At 38.5% G+C, this 18,547-nt stretch overlaps 1 protein-coding gene across 1 annotated transcript in view; it reads right to left on the bottom strand.

Annotated features, from left to right (window-relative positions):
* DGKH (diacylglycerol kinase eta) overlaps window positions 1-18,547 on the bottom strand; it is a 182,084-nt gene that overhangs the window by 14,829 nt on the left and 148,708 nt on the right. Inside the window, exons 23-31 of the mRNA XM_067713236.1 lie at window positions 18,059-18,166; window positions 15,889-16,002; window positions 15,503-15,637; window positions 14,168-14,331; window positions 10,155-10,260; window positions 9,049-9,141; window positions 6,157-6,276; window positions 4,866-4,974; window positions 3,248-3,378 (exon numbers count right to left, since the gene is read on the bottom strand). Coding sequence (XP_067569337.1) covers window positions 3,248-3,378; window positions 4,866-4,974; window positions 6,157-6,276; window positions 9,049-9,141; window positions 10,155-10,260; window positions 14,168-14,331; window positions 15,503-15,637; window positions 15,889-16,002; window positions 18,059-18,166 — 1,080 coding nt within the window. The remainder of the gene's footprint in view (window positions 1-3,247; window positions 3,379-4,865; window positions 4,975-6,156; window positions 6,277-9,048; window positions 9,142-10,154; window positions 10,261-14,167; window positions 14,332-15,502; window positions 15,638-15,888; window positions 16,003-18,058; window positions 18,167-18,547) is intronic.

The following is an 18,547-nucleotide window of genomic DNA, read 5'->3' as shown; positions in this document are numbered from 1 at the left end:
TGTTCTTTATACTTTGTGATAACATAGTTATCTGATTAAGAAATACCTTTAATATTAAATATTTTATTTTAGGCCATGTGCCCACTGTATTCTCAAGAATAAAAACTTCTTTGAGAGATGCAGACTCTACCCAGAATTATTATTTTGGTGTCTCGAGATGAATGTTTTCCCTAGAGTTACACTAACTTCTTAGCTATATTTTCTTTAGTTTGAGTTCAATACATTCACATCTTCTAGGAGTTAGGCTGTGATAAAGTTATGCCATGATGTCTGTTATGTATTTATTTTTATCATATTCTTTAGTGTTGACTTTTTCTTTCTTTGGATGAATAGCTTTAACTTTGCAGAGGCATGCTTTGTAGATACTGTTACCCTTCTACGCACACATATACAACTTTCCAAATGGAGAAAACAAAAAACCAACCAAACAAAACCCCTGTGTCTTTACCATTTGCTTTGTTATCCCTCACTTTTCCTACTGCCTTCTAGGAGGTAAAATAATGCAATCAGTTTATTTGTCTGTTAAAACACATTAGCAATATTTCCCCTTTCCCACCTTTAGACTGTCACATTGCTATCTCTAGTTGTTTTGATGATAAGGAAGTAACACCTGAGCCAAGATCTGAGGAGAGTTAGCCAGGTGACGGGGATGGGGGGAAGCATACCATAGGAGGGTACACCCTTAAGGTGAGAGAGGTCAGTATTTTTAAGCAAATGCAATAGGGCCAGGGTGGAAGGGTATATAGCCCAGCAAGGGCCAGTATTCCATAGCAGGTTGACTATATAGGCAGACCTTGTAGGCCTCCCATAGACGCGAGTCTTTATTCTAACTGAAATGGGAAGCCACTAAAAGGTTTTAAGCAGAAAAGTGATACACCTGATGTTAAAATGTCACTGTGCAATGTGGATAATGGACGAGAGAGGGCACGAGTAGCAATGCGAGGGTCAGTTAGGAAGATACTGACCTTACACAGGCAAGAGGAAGGACTGTGGAAAGGAGAAAGAGAAACGTATGGAGATTAAAGTCAAACTATGTGATGGGTTTAATGAGTTAGGGGGGAAACGATAAGAAAGAGGAAGGTGCTAAATATGACCTTGGGTTTCTCTAGCTCACATCCCTGAGTTGCTAAGATGTAGAGCACTGGAGAAGGGGCAGAATGGGAGTAGGACAGGAGAGTAGAAGTTTGGTGTGGACACGTTAAGATTGACATCCTGTGTGATGGCCAAGTAGCAAGTAGAGTTGGTGATATAATCCTAAAGTTTACAAATGAGGTCACAACCTTGTGAACCCATGATATATTCAGACAGTATTCGAAGCAATGGGAATGGACAAGATTACCTAGGGAGTAGGTAACCCTTCACCAACATTAAGAGACTTTCCTCTGAAGGGTCTGCTCCCTCTTACAGCTATAACCACAGAGTACAAGGATAGCTCGTTCTCTAGCTCGGTTTTGTTCCACTGAAGGCTCTTTCTGTAAAATTACTTTCTTTTCCCATTGCCCCACACCCTGTTTTAGAACCAAAAGAGTTAAAATGGACTATGTCAATAAAACTTCTAAAAGAAAAGTTTTAAGGGAAAGAATGTAATTTGCATTAAAAATAAAAACAACAAAAAAGTTTCATGAAAAACTAAATAGAAATTTTACTAACATAATTCTTAATCAGCAGCTCCTTTGTACTCTTATTTTTTTTCCAGCCAGGTCCTATCAGTCTAACTTTGACTTTTCTGTGTGAGCTTTGTTTTTTCACTCTGCAAATAACTGCTTCACTCACTGTGTGTGTATGTTTATATATGTTTGTATGTACATATATGTAACACATACATGTCTACTTATATACACACACAGCCTTTTCCTTGAACATACGATTATTCACGGCAAATGGAATGCAAGCTTCTAGAGGGCAGATGCCACCTAGAGAAGCTGGCATAATATATTAATCAGTAGCTATTCAATAAATATTGCTGCCTGCCAAGGATATCAGAAGCTACACAAATATGTTCCACGTAATGATCCTCTACATTTAGTTTTTGGTGTATTCAAGTGTTGAAGTAATTTTTACTTTATGAACTGTAACACTGTGTATTTTGCTATGTTCCAGATTTGGGACTCTCAACTAAGATAATTAGTTAAGCTATTATTTTATTATTATTCTGGCTAAAAATGTTTAGGTATAAGTGGTGTCTACTTTTGATGTGCTAAAACTTTATGACTCTGCTTTATAAAAATCTATACTTTAGGTTACCCATCATGGGGTCAAAGATCTCTGCTAACGTATTTGTAGATAAAGGCACAACCGTTCATGAATTTATTACTAATTTACTGTCTCATAATTCTATGCATTTTAGAACCTGGTCTACAGGAAAGGAATCAATCCAACAAATGTTGAAGGCTTTGTCAGTTGCTTATGAATCAGTCTTGGAATTTTTAAATGGCAGCGTGGGGTAAGAAAAGATAACATTACAAAATCCTACTTCTAACCCTGGGACAGAATATGCTTCTTTGGCCATTTCTATGGTTGCGTCTCCACCCAAAGAATAAAAGGGAATTGCTGCAGACCATGAATTAATACTTTTCGTTCCCTGTCATAAAAGACAAATAGACTTTGGGCTGCCTTCTAGCAAAAACAAGGCATAATTTTTACTTCATTTACTAAAGAAAATAATAAATTTATTTTTGAGAAGAATACAATTTTAATAATAAGTCATGGAAAGGAAATTTGAATTTATTTGTCTAGTTGTTCATGTGACCTCTGAAAGCTCAATTTTAAAACACAACCAAATCATAGGATTCCAAGTAGCCACTGCTGTAAGTCTCTCATCTAGTTCCATATATTAGAAAGGCTTTGTTATTGGCATTTTGAATTAATTTTTAGTTGTTAACCTTTAATTAGATATTTTCAGCAACAATATCGCCTTTCACGTTGATCCAAAAAAATAAGCCGATGGAAATATGATCCATTTGGAAATATTAGCACAGGAACAGCCATACCAATGGATGCAGAGAAAACTTACTAAGTTCATGCTAAGCTTTAGCTATAACAGTCAATGATTTTGACAGAAAAATATTGCTGACATTCTTGTTTCAAAATGCATACCAGGAACTCAGACCACAGGACAAGGCATATTAGATTACTGCACGTTTGCGTAACATAAGCCAAGCTATAAGCACAGAACAGAACAGCACAGGAGAAAGGAGTCTGTTTTGCAAGAAACATTTTAAGAGCAGAAGTAGCACAAAGGAAATACCTTAAGATCTCGCCTTTCCAGGTGCAAGAGTTCAGCCCCTCTGATGTCATGACGGATGAAGATTTCTTTGTACTCTCCCAAATTGAGCAGATCCAGCCAAGCAGCAACTTCCTCTGTGCCCCATTTCTGAACTACCAAAGTTAAGAGCAAAACCCCCTTAATTTCTACATGCTCAATGCATCACAAAGCACAGGTTGGCCAAAGAAGATGCGAAACAGAGTACAGCGGCAGTGCTAGCAAAGGGAAAGGTTCAAGGTATTGTCTCAACAAAACTGCAATTCCACGTTTTCCCATGCAAGTTTCAGACTATCAGTCAACACCAGGATCTGACTCTACAAGGACATTCACTGCTGCGCACCTGTGCCTTTCTCTTTAGCTCAATTTCCTCCTTAAAGCCATGCAAACTGCACAGTATGTATAAAAAATGTATTTCTCATGATTAGGATCAGTAGTACAAGGTCTAAATAAGCTCTGATGATTTCCTTAAGGACCATATATGAAACTTATTATAGTTTAATTAGCTACAAATGCTAATTAAAATTTAAAATCTGACACAGGGTACAATTTTACACAGATTTCTGCTTCAGGTCTTGCTGACTTCAAGTACTGCCTTTATTGGTTTTGATGATTACCATTATTGATAATTATAGCAATAAATGTATTGTTAAATCAATTTAATGTCATCTAAAAACTGTCAACACCGCTTTCTAAGATTAGTTGGGTTGTTATTTTACAGTATGTACAATCACTCTTTTATACATTTTACCCAACATTGATTAGCTTAATAAAAGTCTCCTTGTTTGCCACATTTGGTTTTAAAATGCCCTTCAATAGCTGCTTTACGATTGTCAAAAATAAGGTTATGTATCACTTTTCAAAATGAGATGGCTAACTCAGAAGAGTTACAAAATGATTTGATTATGAAAGGCACCTACCATCATATACACAGAACTTGAAGGTCTTTAGCAGTAGTACAGCATTAAATTTAATCTCTAAGGAAAGGTGGAAAGGGAACTTGAAAGAATACCCAAGAGAGAGTTTAATCTTTGCTTGAGAATACAAGTGTCACAGTGGACTGTCATTACTGAGGGGCTGAAATGGCATCGTAAGTCCTTAAAAGAGAAGGAAGAGAATATATAACTTGAGGTGGACAATATATCTAGCAAGTTAAAGGAGTAAACGAAAGTTTCTACGTTCCATTTATCAAAATGATACAGATTTTGCACATTGAAGAAGGAAAACGAGTTACAAGCCTTGAATTATTGTTAGCAAGACGAAGACCCATCTAACAGACATGCTGACGTTCACTCAGCAAAGTAGAAGCAAATCGGCAACCACCTTGTAGACTTGTTAACTGCATGACTACAGACTCCTACTCGTGTTTGGATTTATTTTAGGTGTGATGTGACTTTTTTATTATGGTAAAGTGAACATAAAATGAAATTCACCATTTTATAGTGTACAGTTCAGTGGTATTTAGTACATTCATAACATGCTGCAGTAATCACCACTCTCTAGTCTCAGATCACTTTCATCCCCTCGGTGATGAGGTGATACCACCTCAATACGTTATTTTTTTCATAATGTTATCCCTTCCCTTCCCGTGTGGATCACCTACCAGCCTGTGAACTTGTCTTCTGCTTCTGAACCTTTTCCTTTTTGAATTTGGGCACAATACGAAATACTGTGCTTCTGCTGTTTCTCTTGGTGCAATCCATGGGGGGCTCCTGTTCGAGTCGAGCAAGAAGAGAATTTTCTCAGGATATTAGGAGAAGAAAAACCCACTCTGATAGCACAGATAACATAGATGTAAGTTATCCACACAAAATATTGTTGAAGTGATAACTTCTTCCCCAAAAGTTCACGATGTTACGTACTCCTGAAAAGGTACCGATTCCCATAAGATGCCTTTGTTCACATAAAAGCTTTTTCTCGTTGGTTCAAGAAAAGTGCATCTGAAAGTAGTCTCCCCTGACCTGTGGTTTCCCTTTCCGCGGTTTCTGTTGCCTGCGGTCAACCACGGTCTGAAAATACTACATGGAAAATTCCAGAAATAAACAATTCATAAATTTTAAGTTGTGCACCGTTCTGAGTAGTATGATGAAATCGTGAGCCATCCTGATCTATCCCGTCTGGGATGTGAATTATCCCTTTGTCCAGCGTATCCCATCTGTTGGTCACTTAGTAGCCATCTGAGTTATCAGATCAACTGTTGTGGTAGCACAGTGCTTGTGTTCCAGTCACACTTATTTTACTTAATAAGGGCCCTGAGGCACAAGAGTAGTGAAGCTGGCAATTCAGATATGCCAAAAAGGGGCTGTAAAATTGCTTCCTTTAATGAAAAGCTGAAAGTTCTCGACTTAATAAGGAAAGAGAAAAATTGTATGCTGAGCTTGCTAAGACCTACAGTAAGAACGAATCTTCTGTCTGTGAAATTGTGAAGAAGGAAAAAGAAATTCATGCTAGTTTTGCTGTTGCATCTCAAACTGCAAAGGTTATAGCCACAGTGCATGAGAAGTGCTTAGCTGATATGGAAAAGGCATTACATTTGTACAACAAGATATTCTGAGAGAGAGAGATACCACATTCACATAACTTTCATTACAGTATATTGTTATAATTGTTCTATTTTATTATTCGTTATTGTTGTTCATCTCTTACTGTGCCTAATTTATAAATTAAACTTTATCTTAGATATGTATGTATAGGGAAAAACATAGTATACATAGGGTTCAGTACTCCTCTGAGGTCCACTGGGGGTCTTGGAACGTATACTTCCTGCAGATAAGGGAGGACGACTATATTCAAAATGTATTTTCTCCTGAACATCTCTTTTTCAAAGGATGCATTCAAATTCTATTGTCACAAAGCGTACACATTTATAAAGAAACAGGACAAATTTTACATACCTCATCCTCATTTGGGTGTAAGATATAATAAAGCCAAGGGATCTCTGTTAATTTCTGTAGCTCCACCTCCACGGAATGCAAGGCATTGGATACCCGCTCTTCATGTGGAGATTCCAACTGCTATTTGACCAGCAGATTAAAAACAAAATAAAACAAGCCTCAGTGACCAACCTCAAATAGAATAAATTATTTTACTGACACTGAACATCCTCATCTCTTATCAGACGAGGCTAGATTGTTGTTGGTTTTAATACAAAAGAATATGGAAAAAAGAACAAATTATTTTATACTGAGTTCATTTAAGCAAGTCTGAATAGATTTATTCCTTACTTCCCAAAGACGATATAAGTAGCTAGTGTGACTTTAATAATTTCACATAGAAAAGTATTACTTATGGTGATGTTTTTTCTATGTAAATCCAACCCTCCTCCCTTCCTATCCATGCATCCATCCGCCCATTCTGCCGGCTTGCACTAGGGAGTAATCTCATTATTCTACTTCTTTGTGGCAAAAATCATTCTGATTTACATAGGTCGCTGTGTGAACAAATAATAATATTTTAAATTGGTCAAAAATATGTCATATAATAAGAACTGCCTGGCACAAAAATCCTCTGGATAATTAAAATAACAGGTTAAAAAAAGACCCATGGATCTCAGAAAAATTTGTGACAAAAAGTTGTTGCACAAATCAGGGCAAAGCAAAAAGCTAAATGGCTTGTAACCTGGAAGAGGGCTAGCAAACTTTAAAGAGAATTTAACTGGTCACCTATTATCCACCCATTTGAAGCAGTTAGTAAAAGTCACTTACAAATTCAGTAAATGAATAAAGGTGAAACAAACACTGTTAGGTGCAGAATTGAAAGGGAGGCGACTGAATTCTAGTCCTGGCCTTTTTACTAACTATGCAACCAAGGGAAGATGAATTGATTTCAGGGGTCTTAAGTTTCCTTCTCAATAAATAGTAGAAAGTGACTACACACTTTCTAAGATCTCTTCCAGCTAATCAATACTTTTATAAATTACTTTAAAATTGTAGAGTACCTACATATAGGTTCACAGAATTTTAAGCTGAAGGTTCAGAGAGAATATTACTGTTATTTATTAGGGACATTATTTTTCTCCCTCTGTTATTCAAGGGATCTAGCATTTCTAGAAGTTAATAAAATTATGGAGATTTTTCCACCAGGTCAAATAAAATTTACCACTTTCCTTTAAGTCTAAGAATATATGTCTTACAAAACTGATAAAATGGTTATTGCATATTCATTCTACAAGCAAAATGAAGCATATAACTTAGTTGCTCTCAAACACGACTGACTATTTTGATATCAATATTGCCAAATATTAAAAAAAATTCACTGGTATACATTTCAAACCAAACATCCATATTTGACAATGACAGAAGAATTAAAAGTGGAGGGGAATCCTTATACGTTAACATAATATAATTGATTAATATTAACCAAGTAACATTTAATGGGTATTTTCAGTGTAGAGAGCTAAAATACAGTGTAAGTTATGCTTTTAGTTCTCGTCAATCAGAAATTATCTTAAATGTATTTCAAATAACATGAAAAAAATACATGTCCTTCATCCAATAATTGGGACCAAGGTCACAGCTCACTGGTTTTCCTATAGGACTAATTTTAGAAGAGCAGCAAGAAGAATTCAGGTTAATAATAGAAGTGCCAAGAATAGCCAAGAAGATTTTCCCATTGGTTTTAACAGAAGAGATATTCAATGTTTCTTCCTAAAAATTTCTCTTCACGACCATAGCAGAGGCAGCCACCTCTGGCCCCAAGGAAGTTATACTTGAGCTTCCCTCGGAGGTGGGTAAAAGCAATGGACTTCATGCAGCCTTGAAGCTTCTCTTCTAAGAGCAAAGGATGCTCCAAGGGTGATACATTTTACTCTGGACTCCAGTCAAGCAGATATTCCAACCAATCACTTACAGTTGGCTAGTCTATGGAACACACCTCTCGTTCTTCCACTGTGCCAGATGCTATGACTTTTATTCTCGCTTTTATTTAGATGTATACATCTTCCCAAGAAAGAGATAAAATTACAGTAAAGAGAAATGTTTTAAGATCATCACCTATCAATTAATCAAAATTGTTACAAGGAAGAAAACAATAGCTAATGTACCTGGCCTTCTACAGTTACAACAGCATGTGTGAATAACCTACAATGGAACACTAGGTGGCGAAAAGACCCAACGTGCTAGAACATTTCAAGGGTGAGGGAAGAAAGGCTGATTAGTAAAGGACTGAGGTCCATGAACTTGTGGTCTGATTCAGACTTGGCTGCAACTTGATTTCCAACACCAATCTTGAGTTAACCTACGAATAGGTCTAGTTCTTGAAATTTAGTTCTTGAAACACGGAATCTAGAAAGCATCATCTAAGCAAATCTAGAAAATAACAATCCTATTTCAAATGTTAATTCCAGGAACACAACTCATGATTTCCTCTACTTTTCTGCATTAATGGGTTAATGAGTCCCTAGGGAATGTCTACCACTCTCTGTAAAGTTCAAGATTCTCAAAGCCGACTTGGGGGAACATATGTATGCATATGGCTGATTCCCTTTGGTGTACAACAGAAACTAACACAGTATTGTGAAGCAATTATACTCCAATAAGGATTTATTAAAAAACAAACAAAAAAAAACCACGATGAGGGGAAATCTCTACTCCTGTTAGCCTAAAGTGTAACTCCCAGGTGTAGCCATAAATTTTCTTGAAGGCAAAAGCTAGGTAAAAAGGAAGCTCTAGGGATGGAGGCCGGAGGCTGCTTGTGCATTAGAATCTGATGAATGCGTGCTCCCTAATGAACACAAGAACCATACATTTATCATCATTCTGATGTTATCCACCATTTCTTTTCCTTACCAAAGGAACCCTGCCAACTAGTAAAGACTCTGTTTCATTATACAGGGCCTTCACATTGATGGCTATTTCAGTGGCAGTGTCTCTCGTAAGACTCTAGGAAAAAAACAAAACAAAACATCAAAGACAAGTAGTTCTGTATTAAATTGGGATTCAATCATCAGCGAGTACTTTACACTTTACTCTTCCGATTTAAATTCACATCGCAAATACTTTAAAAAGTCTACCCAAATTCTATGGTAATTGCAAAATTTCACACTCACATTCGTTAGCATGATTACCTCTTCTAATTCTGTGAGCACAGAGCCAGAAGAATGCACTGACTGTAGTGAATACACCCAGGACCACATCTCCTACACACGAACATGTATATGCTGGCGACAACAGACACATATTCCCACAAGAATTAAGTCAAAGAAAATTATGTCTTAAAAGGGACATTATCTGATCATAATTAATTCTATCCATTGAGTATCACTCTCCACAGTTCCAACCGGATTGATTTTTAGATTTTAATAATCTTGAGGACTCACACTTATTTGTATAATAACTTAGGTAAATCAACTGAATAATTGAAAGGGTAAAAATAATGTTACCAGTTTTCTCTATCACATTTCTCTATCACATCACATTTCATCACATTTCTATTCTATCCACTCTATTATTAACTTCTACATTAGAAAATTAACTAAATTTACTGATTTAGTAAAACAAAATGGAGAATAATTTCAGTGGACAACCTCAAAAATGCATGAACAGCTCTAGTTAAATGCATGATATCTAGGCTTGCCCTATATGAAGGTGCAGGGGAGAAGGTAAAAAAGAGGAATGGCAGTACTTAAAAAGAGAAGGAGCACAAGGAAGATGGGAAGGTGACAAGTGATGGAAAGTGAAATAGAAAAAAAGGAAGCAAATTAAAGAGCAGGAGTGGAAACACAGCAGAAAAGGAAAATAAAGAAAAACCTGGCCACAATCGAATGATAAGCTTCTGGCTGAGACGCGTATAGACTAGTATTATGTTCTTTCAAAGGATGTGGCACATTTTGTATCAAGCTATATGTGGAACACCAAAAAATCTGCGGAATGGGCATTTACCATTGGCTCCTCACCTCTGGGAAGCGCGGGTTGGCTTTGTTCAGTGCGTGGGAGCATGCGTTCACTGCGTGCGCCAGCTCTTGCTCCAAAAGACAGTGGATGGTGGCTGCATCACAAATCCTGAAAGCAAAAACGAGGCAAATGGGCTTCCCTGGTGGCGCAGTGGTTGAGAGTCCGCCTGCCGATGCAGCGGACGCGGGTTCGTGTGCCGGTCCGGGAAGATTCCACATGCCGCGGAGCGGCTGGGCCCGTGAGCCATGGCCGCCGGGCCTGCGCGTCCGGAGCCTGTGCTCCGCAACGGGAGAGGCCACAGCAGTGAGAGGCCCGCGTACCGCGAAAAAAAAAAAAAAAAAAAAGGTCATGAAAGGAAATTTATTTAATAACTGCTCGATTATGAATGGCATGGGGTAGATTTACAAAATTCAAACCCTATTGCAACAAAAAATACTAACCCCAAATCTTCTATATAAAAAAAGTTAGACCTAGAATCAGAGATAAGCATATTGAGGTGTTATTTGGAAGAAGAGGGCATAGTAACATTTCATTTTGCTGTATCACTGGAAAGTTGAGAGGGGTCCCAAATGTAGAGCGTAGACACATCTTTTATTCGCTGAAACTTCAACCAGGCACAAATACAACAGATTAGGGGAAAAACATTGCCACATATACCTTCTATATGCTAAGTGCTTTATATTCATTATCTAATTTAATATTCACAACCTAAAAGGTAGCTGTGGTTACCTTTCTCCACTTTATAGATGAAGACATTGAGGCTCAGAAAGATTTAGTATGTGATACTGAATCACATACTAAATCACATGCAGTGATAGAGCCAGGATTTGAATCTACGTCTATCCAACGCCAAAGCCTGTAGTGCCACTGTCCTCTGGAATATAAACCTTCAAGAACAGTCCTAGAATGACACGATTCTGGAGGCAATGAGGCCAAGAAGAAAAAGGAGGAGAGGGACTTCCAGGTGGTCCAACGGTAAAGAATCCACCTCCCAATGCAGGGAACGCGGGTTCGATCCCTGGTTGGGGAACTAAGATCCCACATGCCACGGGGCAACTAAGCCCGCGTGCCACAACTACTGAGCTCGGGAGCCTCAACGAGAGAGCCCATCTGCTGCAAACTACAGAGCCCATGCGCCACAACTAGAGAGAGAAAAAAAAACCCCGCATGCCACAACTAGAGAGAAGCCTAAGTGCCACAATGAAGAGCCCGTGCGCTGCAACTAAGACCTGACGCAGCCAAAAAAATAAAAAGGAGGAGAAGTTCTACTGATTGCTAGAAAATGATGTAAGCTTTGCAGGTGACAAGAAGGTAAGACTATCCTAATCCTTTTGCTTCTAACATCTTCAAGGAAAATGATCTTCAATCTGGAAAGGGAAGAACAAAAGAAGAGACAGAAGCCCCACATGGCTGAATCAAGAGTTTAATTCTTAAGGATCCTACATTGATATCCAAGGCACAAAGGAACTTGCAAATGTCACCTAAGCATCCTTACCAATAACCTTGAGAAATCATGAAGAAGAGGTTATTAACAAGAAGAACAGAGATAGATAAACGTTATTCTAATTTTCAAGGAAAAAGAAAGTTGTAAATCAACTTCAGATTAACATTTTCAACTGCTAACTGAATCTCCTCGTAGGTATTTCTAATGTAACTGAAATTCTGTAAGTCCAATATGGAACCCATCATTTTCCCTCTCAAAATCTGTTCCTCTTCCTGAATAATATGGCTTCATCAAAGGCACCTTAGTCTAACCAGCCATTCACTAGAAACCTTAGGATCATCCTGAACATGCCTGTGTACCAACTTTAGACCCTAACCTATCTTAAATCCTTCTTCTCCTTCCCATCTCTACTGCCTCAGTCCATTGTTTCCTAACAGGACCATTCTGACAGTGTTCACCCTTGCCCCAGCTTTGCTGTTCTGTGGACAGTGCTTCACATTGCTTCCAGAAACATCCTGATAAAGATCTGTCCCCCCCCACCGCCGCTCAACTCTCTGTCCACATTTTCCACACTCTCAAATATACCACGTTAACATTTCAGTCACTCCAAACACCCTGAGATTTCCTAAAAGTACCATGCACTCACTCTCCTCTGGGTTTTATTACCCAGGCTGGCTCCCATTCTTAGATTACTCCTTCTCTTATTCTTCTTTCAAGACTAGGCTGAGAAGTCACTTCCTCCAGGCAGGCCTCCCTCACTGCCTCTGGCCTCCTCTGGGCATCCACAGTGCCCACTGTGTGACATGTGACAGATCTTTGGCCACACATCTCCCTCCTACTACTCTGCCAGCAAATTATGAAGAGGGACTGCAGTCATCGTGGCATCCCAGTGCCTAATATGATGGTTGGCACACAGAAGAGGCTCCAAATTATTTGTTGAATATTGAATGAATACATTGTGAAAATTAATGAGTGATCCTGATTTTCATCATTTGCAAAATTTATAAAGAGATATGGGGAATCAAACTAGGTAGACCAAAAGCAAATCTGGTCAACCTTCACTTTTTTTTCTTTCTTAAATTTATTTATTTATTTATTTATTTATGGCTGCATTGGGTCTTCATTGCTGCATGTGGACTTTCTCTAGTTGTGGCGAGCAGGGGCTACTCTTCATTGCGGTGCGTGGACTTCTCACTGTGGTGGCTTCTCTTGTTGCAGAGCATGGGCTCTAGGTGTGACGGCTTCAGTAGGTGTGGCACGTGGGCTCAGTAGTTGTGGCATGTGGGCTCAGTAGTTGTGGCTCATGGACCTGGCTGCTCCGTGGCATGTGGGATCTTCCTGGACCAGAGCTCGAACCTGCGTCCCCTGCATTGGCAGGCGGGTTCTTAACAACTGCACCACCAAGGAAGCCCCTTTCCTTCTTTTCTATTTCAACATTTTGATCAGTGACCAGGTGAAGGTGTGGGAAAAATATGAGTGACCATGCTCAGAACACTAAATACACCAGACATGCTGTGCTAATAAGCACTTCACATGGTGGGTCTCACTTAACCTTCACAGCGACCTGGTCAGGCAGCTTGTATCCCCATTTGGTGGATAAGATTTAGGTGAGGAGGAGATAAGAAACTTGCCCACCGTCCCTCCTCCCCCCTGAATTCTGCCCCTGGTCATAGTGATTTTTAGCCGTTTTGCATTCACAGAACTTATTATTTTTATCTTCTCTTTCTGTCTCCTAAAATTTATTTCTGTGGTCTCACAAACTCTGTGATACGTCTGCCAGAAACTGATTCTTGGACTCTTCCCACGTTCACCCCCTGACTTTTTTTGGGGTTTTTTGCATGGTTAATGTTTGCATTTCCTTCTACCTCCCATAAACACTTAAAAATTATGAGGCACCATATAAGTGAGTAGTATAGTGTAAAGATTATGTGTAAACTGGGGAAATAATAATGGAAGGGTTTTATATATATATATAAAACATGACAGGGTTCATTAGGCGAGTTCTCCATTGTGTTTCAGGAAGTCAGATATCTGGCCTGTGGAGAACACAGGTCTGTGCACGTGTGTGTTGGAGGCGAGCTGATGAAAAAAAACAGTGAATACTAAGGCATAAATGAAGCAGCAAATGAAGAAGGAGGGTAAAGGCATCTCTTCTAGATACCCCAAACAACTGCAATGATGTATTAAAACTACAAAAACCAGGCTTTCCTGGTGGTGCAGTGGTTAAGAATCCACCTGCCAATGCAGGGGACACGGGTTTGAGCCCTGGTCCGGGAAGATCCCACATGCTGCGGAGCAACTAAGCCCGTGTGCCACGACTACTGAAGCCCGTGCACCTAGAGCCCGTGCTCTGCAACAAGAGAAGCCACCACAATGAGAAGCCCATGCACCACAACGAAGAGTAGCCCTCGTTCACCGCAACTAGAGAAAGCCTGTGCGAGGTAACGAAGACCCAACGCAGCCAAAAATAAATAAACAAAATAAATAAATTTATTAAAAAAATAATACAAAAACCAAAATTGGCCAAGACCAGCATTCTTACAGCTCCCAAGGTTCACAGGACTTCAGTACCTGGTGATGAGTTCCTCTGCAGCCTGTGAGCACAGCTGCATCTGAGACACCTCTTCTGTCGCCAGGTCAACTGCATGCTGGATGTACAAATGCGTTCGAAGAACTGGTTTACCAGAATCACACTTCTGCTTATCTTCCCAAGATTTCAGAGTGCTTTCAAAGGCCTATTTAAAATCAATATTGCAATGAATTGTTAGTTTAGAGCTCCGAGGCCCAAATAAATGTGTATTTAGATAGTACATGAGTGACTCTGAAATGACTATTGTTTTCCCTAATCTAACACCTCATTAAATCTATCATAAGTACAAAAAAGATATTTTAAAGTTTTCTAGTGGACTGCAACTAATAAAAAGTAATGTAATTGATGATGATGATTATATGACTGAAAAGTTTTTAAAAAGACAGCTTCAATTTATGCTTCAGTGTTTACTATTATATGCATAACAGACAGGATGGATATTGCAGCCTTATTTGTTATGGGTGTGACCTTAATTAAGAATACATATTCTGGGGACTTCCCTGCTGGTGCAGTGGTTAAGAATCCGCCTGCCAATGCAGGGGACAGGGGGTTGATCCCTGGTTCAGGAAGATCCCACATGCCGTGGAGCAACTAAGCCCACGTGCTGCAACTACTGAGCCCACCCACTGCAACTACTGAAGCCTGTGTGCCTAGAGCGCCTAGAGCCCGTGCTCTGCAACAAGAGAAGCCACCGCAATGAGAAGGCTGCACACCACAACGAAGAGTAGTCCCCGCTCGCTACAACTAGTGAAAGCCCGCGCACAGCAACAAAGACCCAACGCAGCCAAAAATAAAATATAATTAAAAAAAATATACAGATTTTGGAAAAGGCAAAACTATAAAGACAGTAAAAAGATGCGGTTGCCAGGGTTGGGATAAGAGAGGATGGGTAGGTGGAGGACAAGTGATTGTACATTTGTCAAAACCTGTAGAATGTAGAACACAAAGAGTAATGTAAACTACTATTTTAGTTAATAATAATGTATCAGTAGTGGCTCATCAGCCGTAATAAACGTACCACACTAAAGCAAGATGTTAAGGGGAACACACTAGGGGAGTATAATAGGGGAATAGGGAGGTGAGGAGGTATTTGGGAATGGAATCAGAATTCTCTGTAGTTTCGGCTCAATTTTTCTCTAAACCTAAAAAAATAAGCTAATTATTTTAAGAACTAAATATTTGTTCATATTTTAAAGCACAATCTAAATGTCAGACTTAAAAGACAATTTAAATCTTTTCCCTTGGTTTCTATTTTTCAAAACAATTTAAGATTCTTTTTAAAGGAAAATTTAGAAGAATGTTGTTTTGTTACATACCCTGTCCCTTGTGAGCATCTGAGCTCTGTTTTTGTGCACAATTTTGATAATCCCTGGAGGCTGAACCCATGCTTCGCCATCCACCTGCACTGGGACTCCCTCATCACCAAATATAGTGATTTTTACTGTACGGCACTGAAATAAAACAAGTTATTTTAGAGTACAAATCATCCTGAGAAGCTGACACTCAGTCTTGTATTCACACTTGACTTTTAATCCCTTCTGTGGAATGTAATGTTATGCTTTTCCACTTAGGATAACACGGTAACAACTGACATGACAAGAAAGCCCATTATTTTACAGATGAATATACAGTGTAGGAGTCATTTGGAATAGCTTTCTCAGTGGCCCAAATAGTGAAGTCAGGTTTGAGTAGAGAAACCAACCTGGGCTATTCGATGGTGCTGCAGTTTAATGACCCTTGAAACTGCCATTTGCACGCTATCAAATATTGCAACGACTTCCAGGATCTTGTCATCAAATGATGGTGCAGCAAATATCTAAAAGAAAAACCGACATTACACTTCCATTGATAAAGTTAAGGTTTAGGTGAAGTGGCACTTCAAGCAATGTAAACTCTGCAACAGACATATTTTTAAAAACTTATAAAAACCATTAGCAGAACGGTAAGTAAATATTATTATGAAATGATAATCTAAGGACAAAAAAAAGTCACTGAACATAGCTTAAAATAAACAAACACAATAAAAATGTTTTAAAACCTACACAGATAAAATACTCCATGTCCCTCTTATAAAGCACTCGTAGGACCAATGAACTAATATGTTTCCAAATAATTCGTCTTGATATAAGATGTATTAAATACCTGTTCATACTAACTCAGATATCTTGATACAATGATGCATGCAACTTTAGGAAACTTTAAAATTTCAAAAGGTGATGCAGATTTCATAAAGTTAAAGCTAATGAACATGCAAATTATGATCCAATTCACTTGATATGTTCTAAGGGAAATCTTTCAAGGTGTTACAAGCAATGTGCGTATGTGCTTTATACCTACAACGACTTTTCAGCACATTTGAGAACATGAAAAGAAATCTCAAAGGATGAAAACACGTGGGCTTACTTTGCTTTGATGTTAAATGCATTTTCACAAAATCAACTTAACCTACAAATTTTCAATTTCAGTTGTATTACTTTGTTCCTTTTATGTCCTCTTTTACTATAACATAAATAATTATGCCTCTGAAAAAATATTCAGTATAAAGTAGTATCATAATTAAAATTTTTACTGAAAATATCAGGACACAAATTTGGGAACTTTTCGTTATCAGACTGCCTGGCTTTAAACCCTGTCTCTTCTACTTATGAACTGTGTGAACTTTGTGTCAGTTTCTTCACTGATAAAATTTAGATAAAAATTGAGGGTATTAAGTTATGAATGTGAAGCTCTCAGAATCCTGTCTGCCTATCTTTATTTATCTTAATCTCACTGATTTCTTCTCCTTAAAATATTTAAGAGTGATGATGGGCTGACAAATAATTGGTTGCTAATTTAAATTTTTATACTCCAATAGGATTGGAATATATTCACATTATGAAAATTAAAAATACTTTCCAATTTATTTTATACTTTAATCCCTGCCTGCACATTTAAGAGCCCTGAGAAATTTGTTCAGTGGAACCACTACATCATGAGCTTCAAGTCAAAGGGCTTATCATTCAGTGTATGTGACTCTTCAAAGATCATGGTAAACTTCTCATTTTTATTGCTATATATACTTTCATAATTGTGCCTTCTCTCATTATCTTTAGGACAAATGCATTTCTTCTTTTTTTTTTTGGTGCGTGGGCTTCTCATCACGGTGGCTTCTCTTGTTGTGAAGCACAGGCTCTAGGCGTGCAGGCTTCAGTAGTCGCAGCATGCAGGCTCAGTAGTTGCAGTACGCAGGCCCTAGAGCACGCGGGCCTCAGTAATTGTGGCGCATGGGCTTAGTTGCTCTAAGACATGTGGGATCGTCCCAGACCAGGGCTTGAACCCGTGTCCCCTGCATTAGCAGGCGGATTCTTAACTACTGTGTCACCAGGGAAGTCCCTGGAACAAATGCATTTCTTAGGTTGTGTTTTCTTCTTTTTTAATACAGGAAAGCATAAAAACAAAAATAGCCCTAAACCTCAATGGCCAAATGAGCCCTTTGACATTTCTAAAAATTAAAATAATAATAATAATATAAATCTGGAAAATTAAAGGTATAGAAAGGTATTTTGGTAGGCAGAATAATATTCTCCTCCCTGCCGTCCAAAATGGCCATGTCCTAATCCCTGGAACCTGTGAATGTTACCTTACATGGCAAAAGAGACTCTGCAGATGTGATTAAATTAGGGACCTTGAGATGGGGAGATTATGCTGGATGATTTGGGTAGGCCCAGTGTAATCACAAAGATCCTTAGAAGTGGAAGAGGGAGGCAGAAGAAGAGATCAGAGTAAAGCAACGTGACAAGGACTCAACCACCTTTGTTGGCTTTGAAGATGGAGGAGGGGACCCTGAGCCAAGGAATGTGGGCAGCTTCTAGAAAGAGCAAGGAAATACTTACATCATCTTCTTTAGTTCCGCCCCAAAAGTTAGTGCCTCCGGCGTAGCTGGGAATGTTCAACACTGCTATCCCTTGCAGACTGGGGAGAGGAATATACTGCCCATCACACTGTAAGGTCAAAAGCTTAGAGGTCAGATAAAAAGAGCAAAACCACAAGTTTGGAAGACACTAGAATACCAACGACAAAGGATGATGGAGGAAGGTTTGTGCATAATGTGTGCTTTCCTGTAAATATATTCCTCCACATTACCTTTATCTTATTGTTTTAATTTAAAAATTTTAAAAGGGTAAATAATTATAGCCGAAGTTGTTACAGAAAACCAAATTGAAAAAAATGTTTTACAAAACAACCGAAGTGTCCACTGACAGATGAATAGATTAAAAACGTGTGATATTATAAACTTGTGATATATATATAAATGGACTATTATTCAACGATGAAAAACAAGGAAATCTTGCCATTTGCAACAACATGGATTGGCTTGAGGG

The sequence above is a fragment of the Pseudorca crassidens genome, chromosome 18 (genome assembly GCF_039906515.1).
Source record: "Pseudorca crassidens isolate mPseCra1 chromosome 18, mPseCra1.hap1, whole genome shotgun sequence".
Lineage (NCBI taxonomy): Eukaryota > Metazoa > Chordata > Mammalia > Artiodactyla > Delphinidae > Pseudorca > Pseudorca crassidens.
Note: the sequence above shows the minus strand (reverse complement) of the source record. Positions and strands in the feature narration are given on the sequence as shown.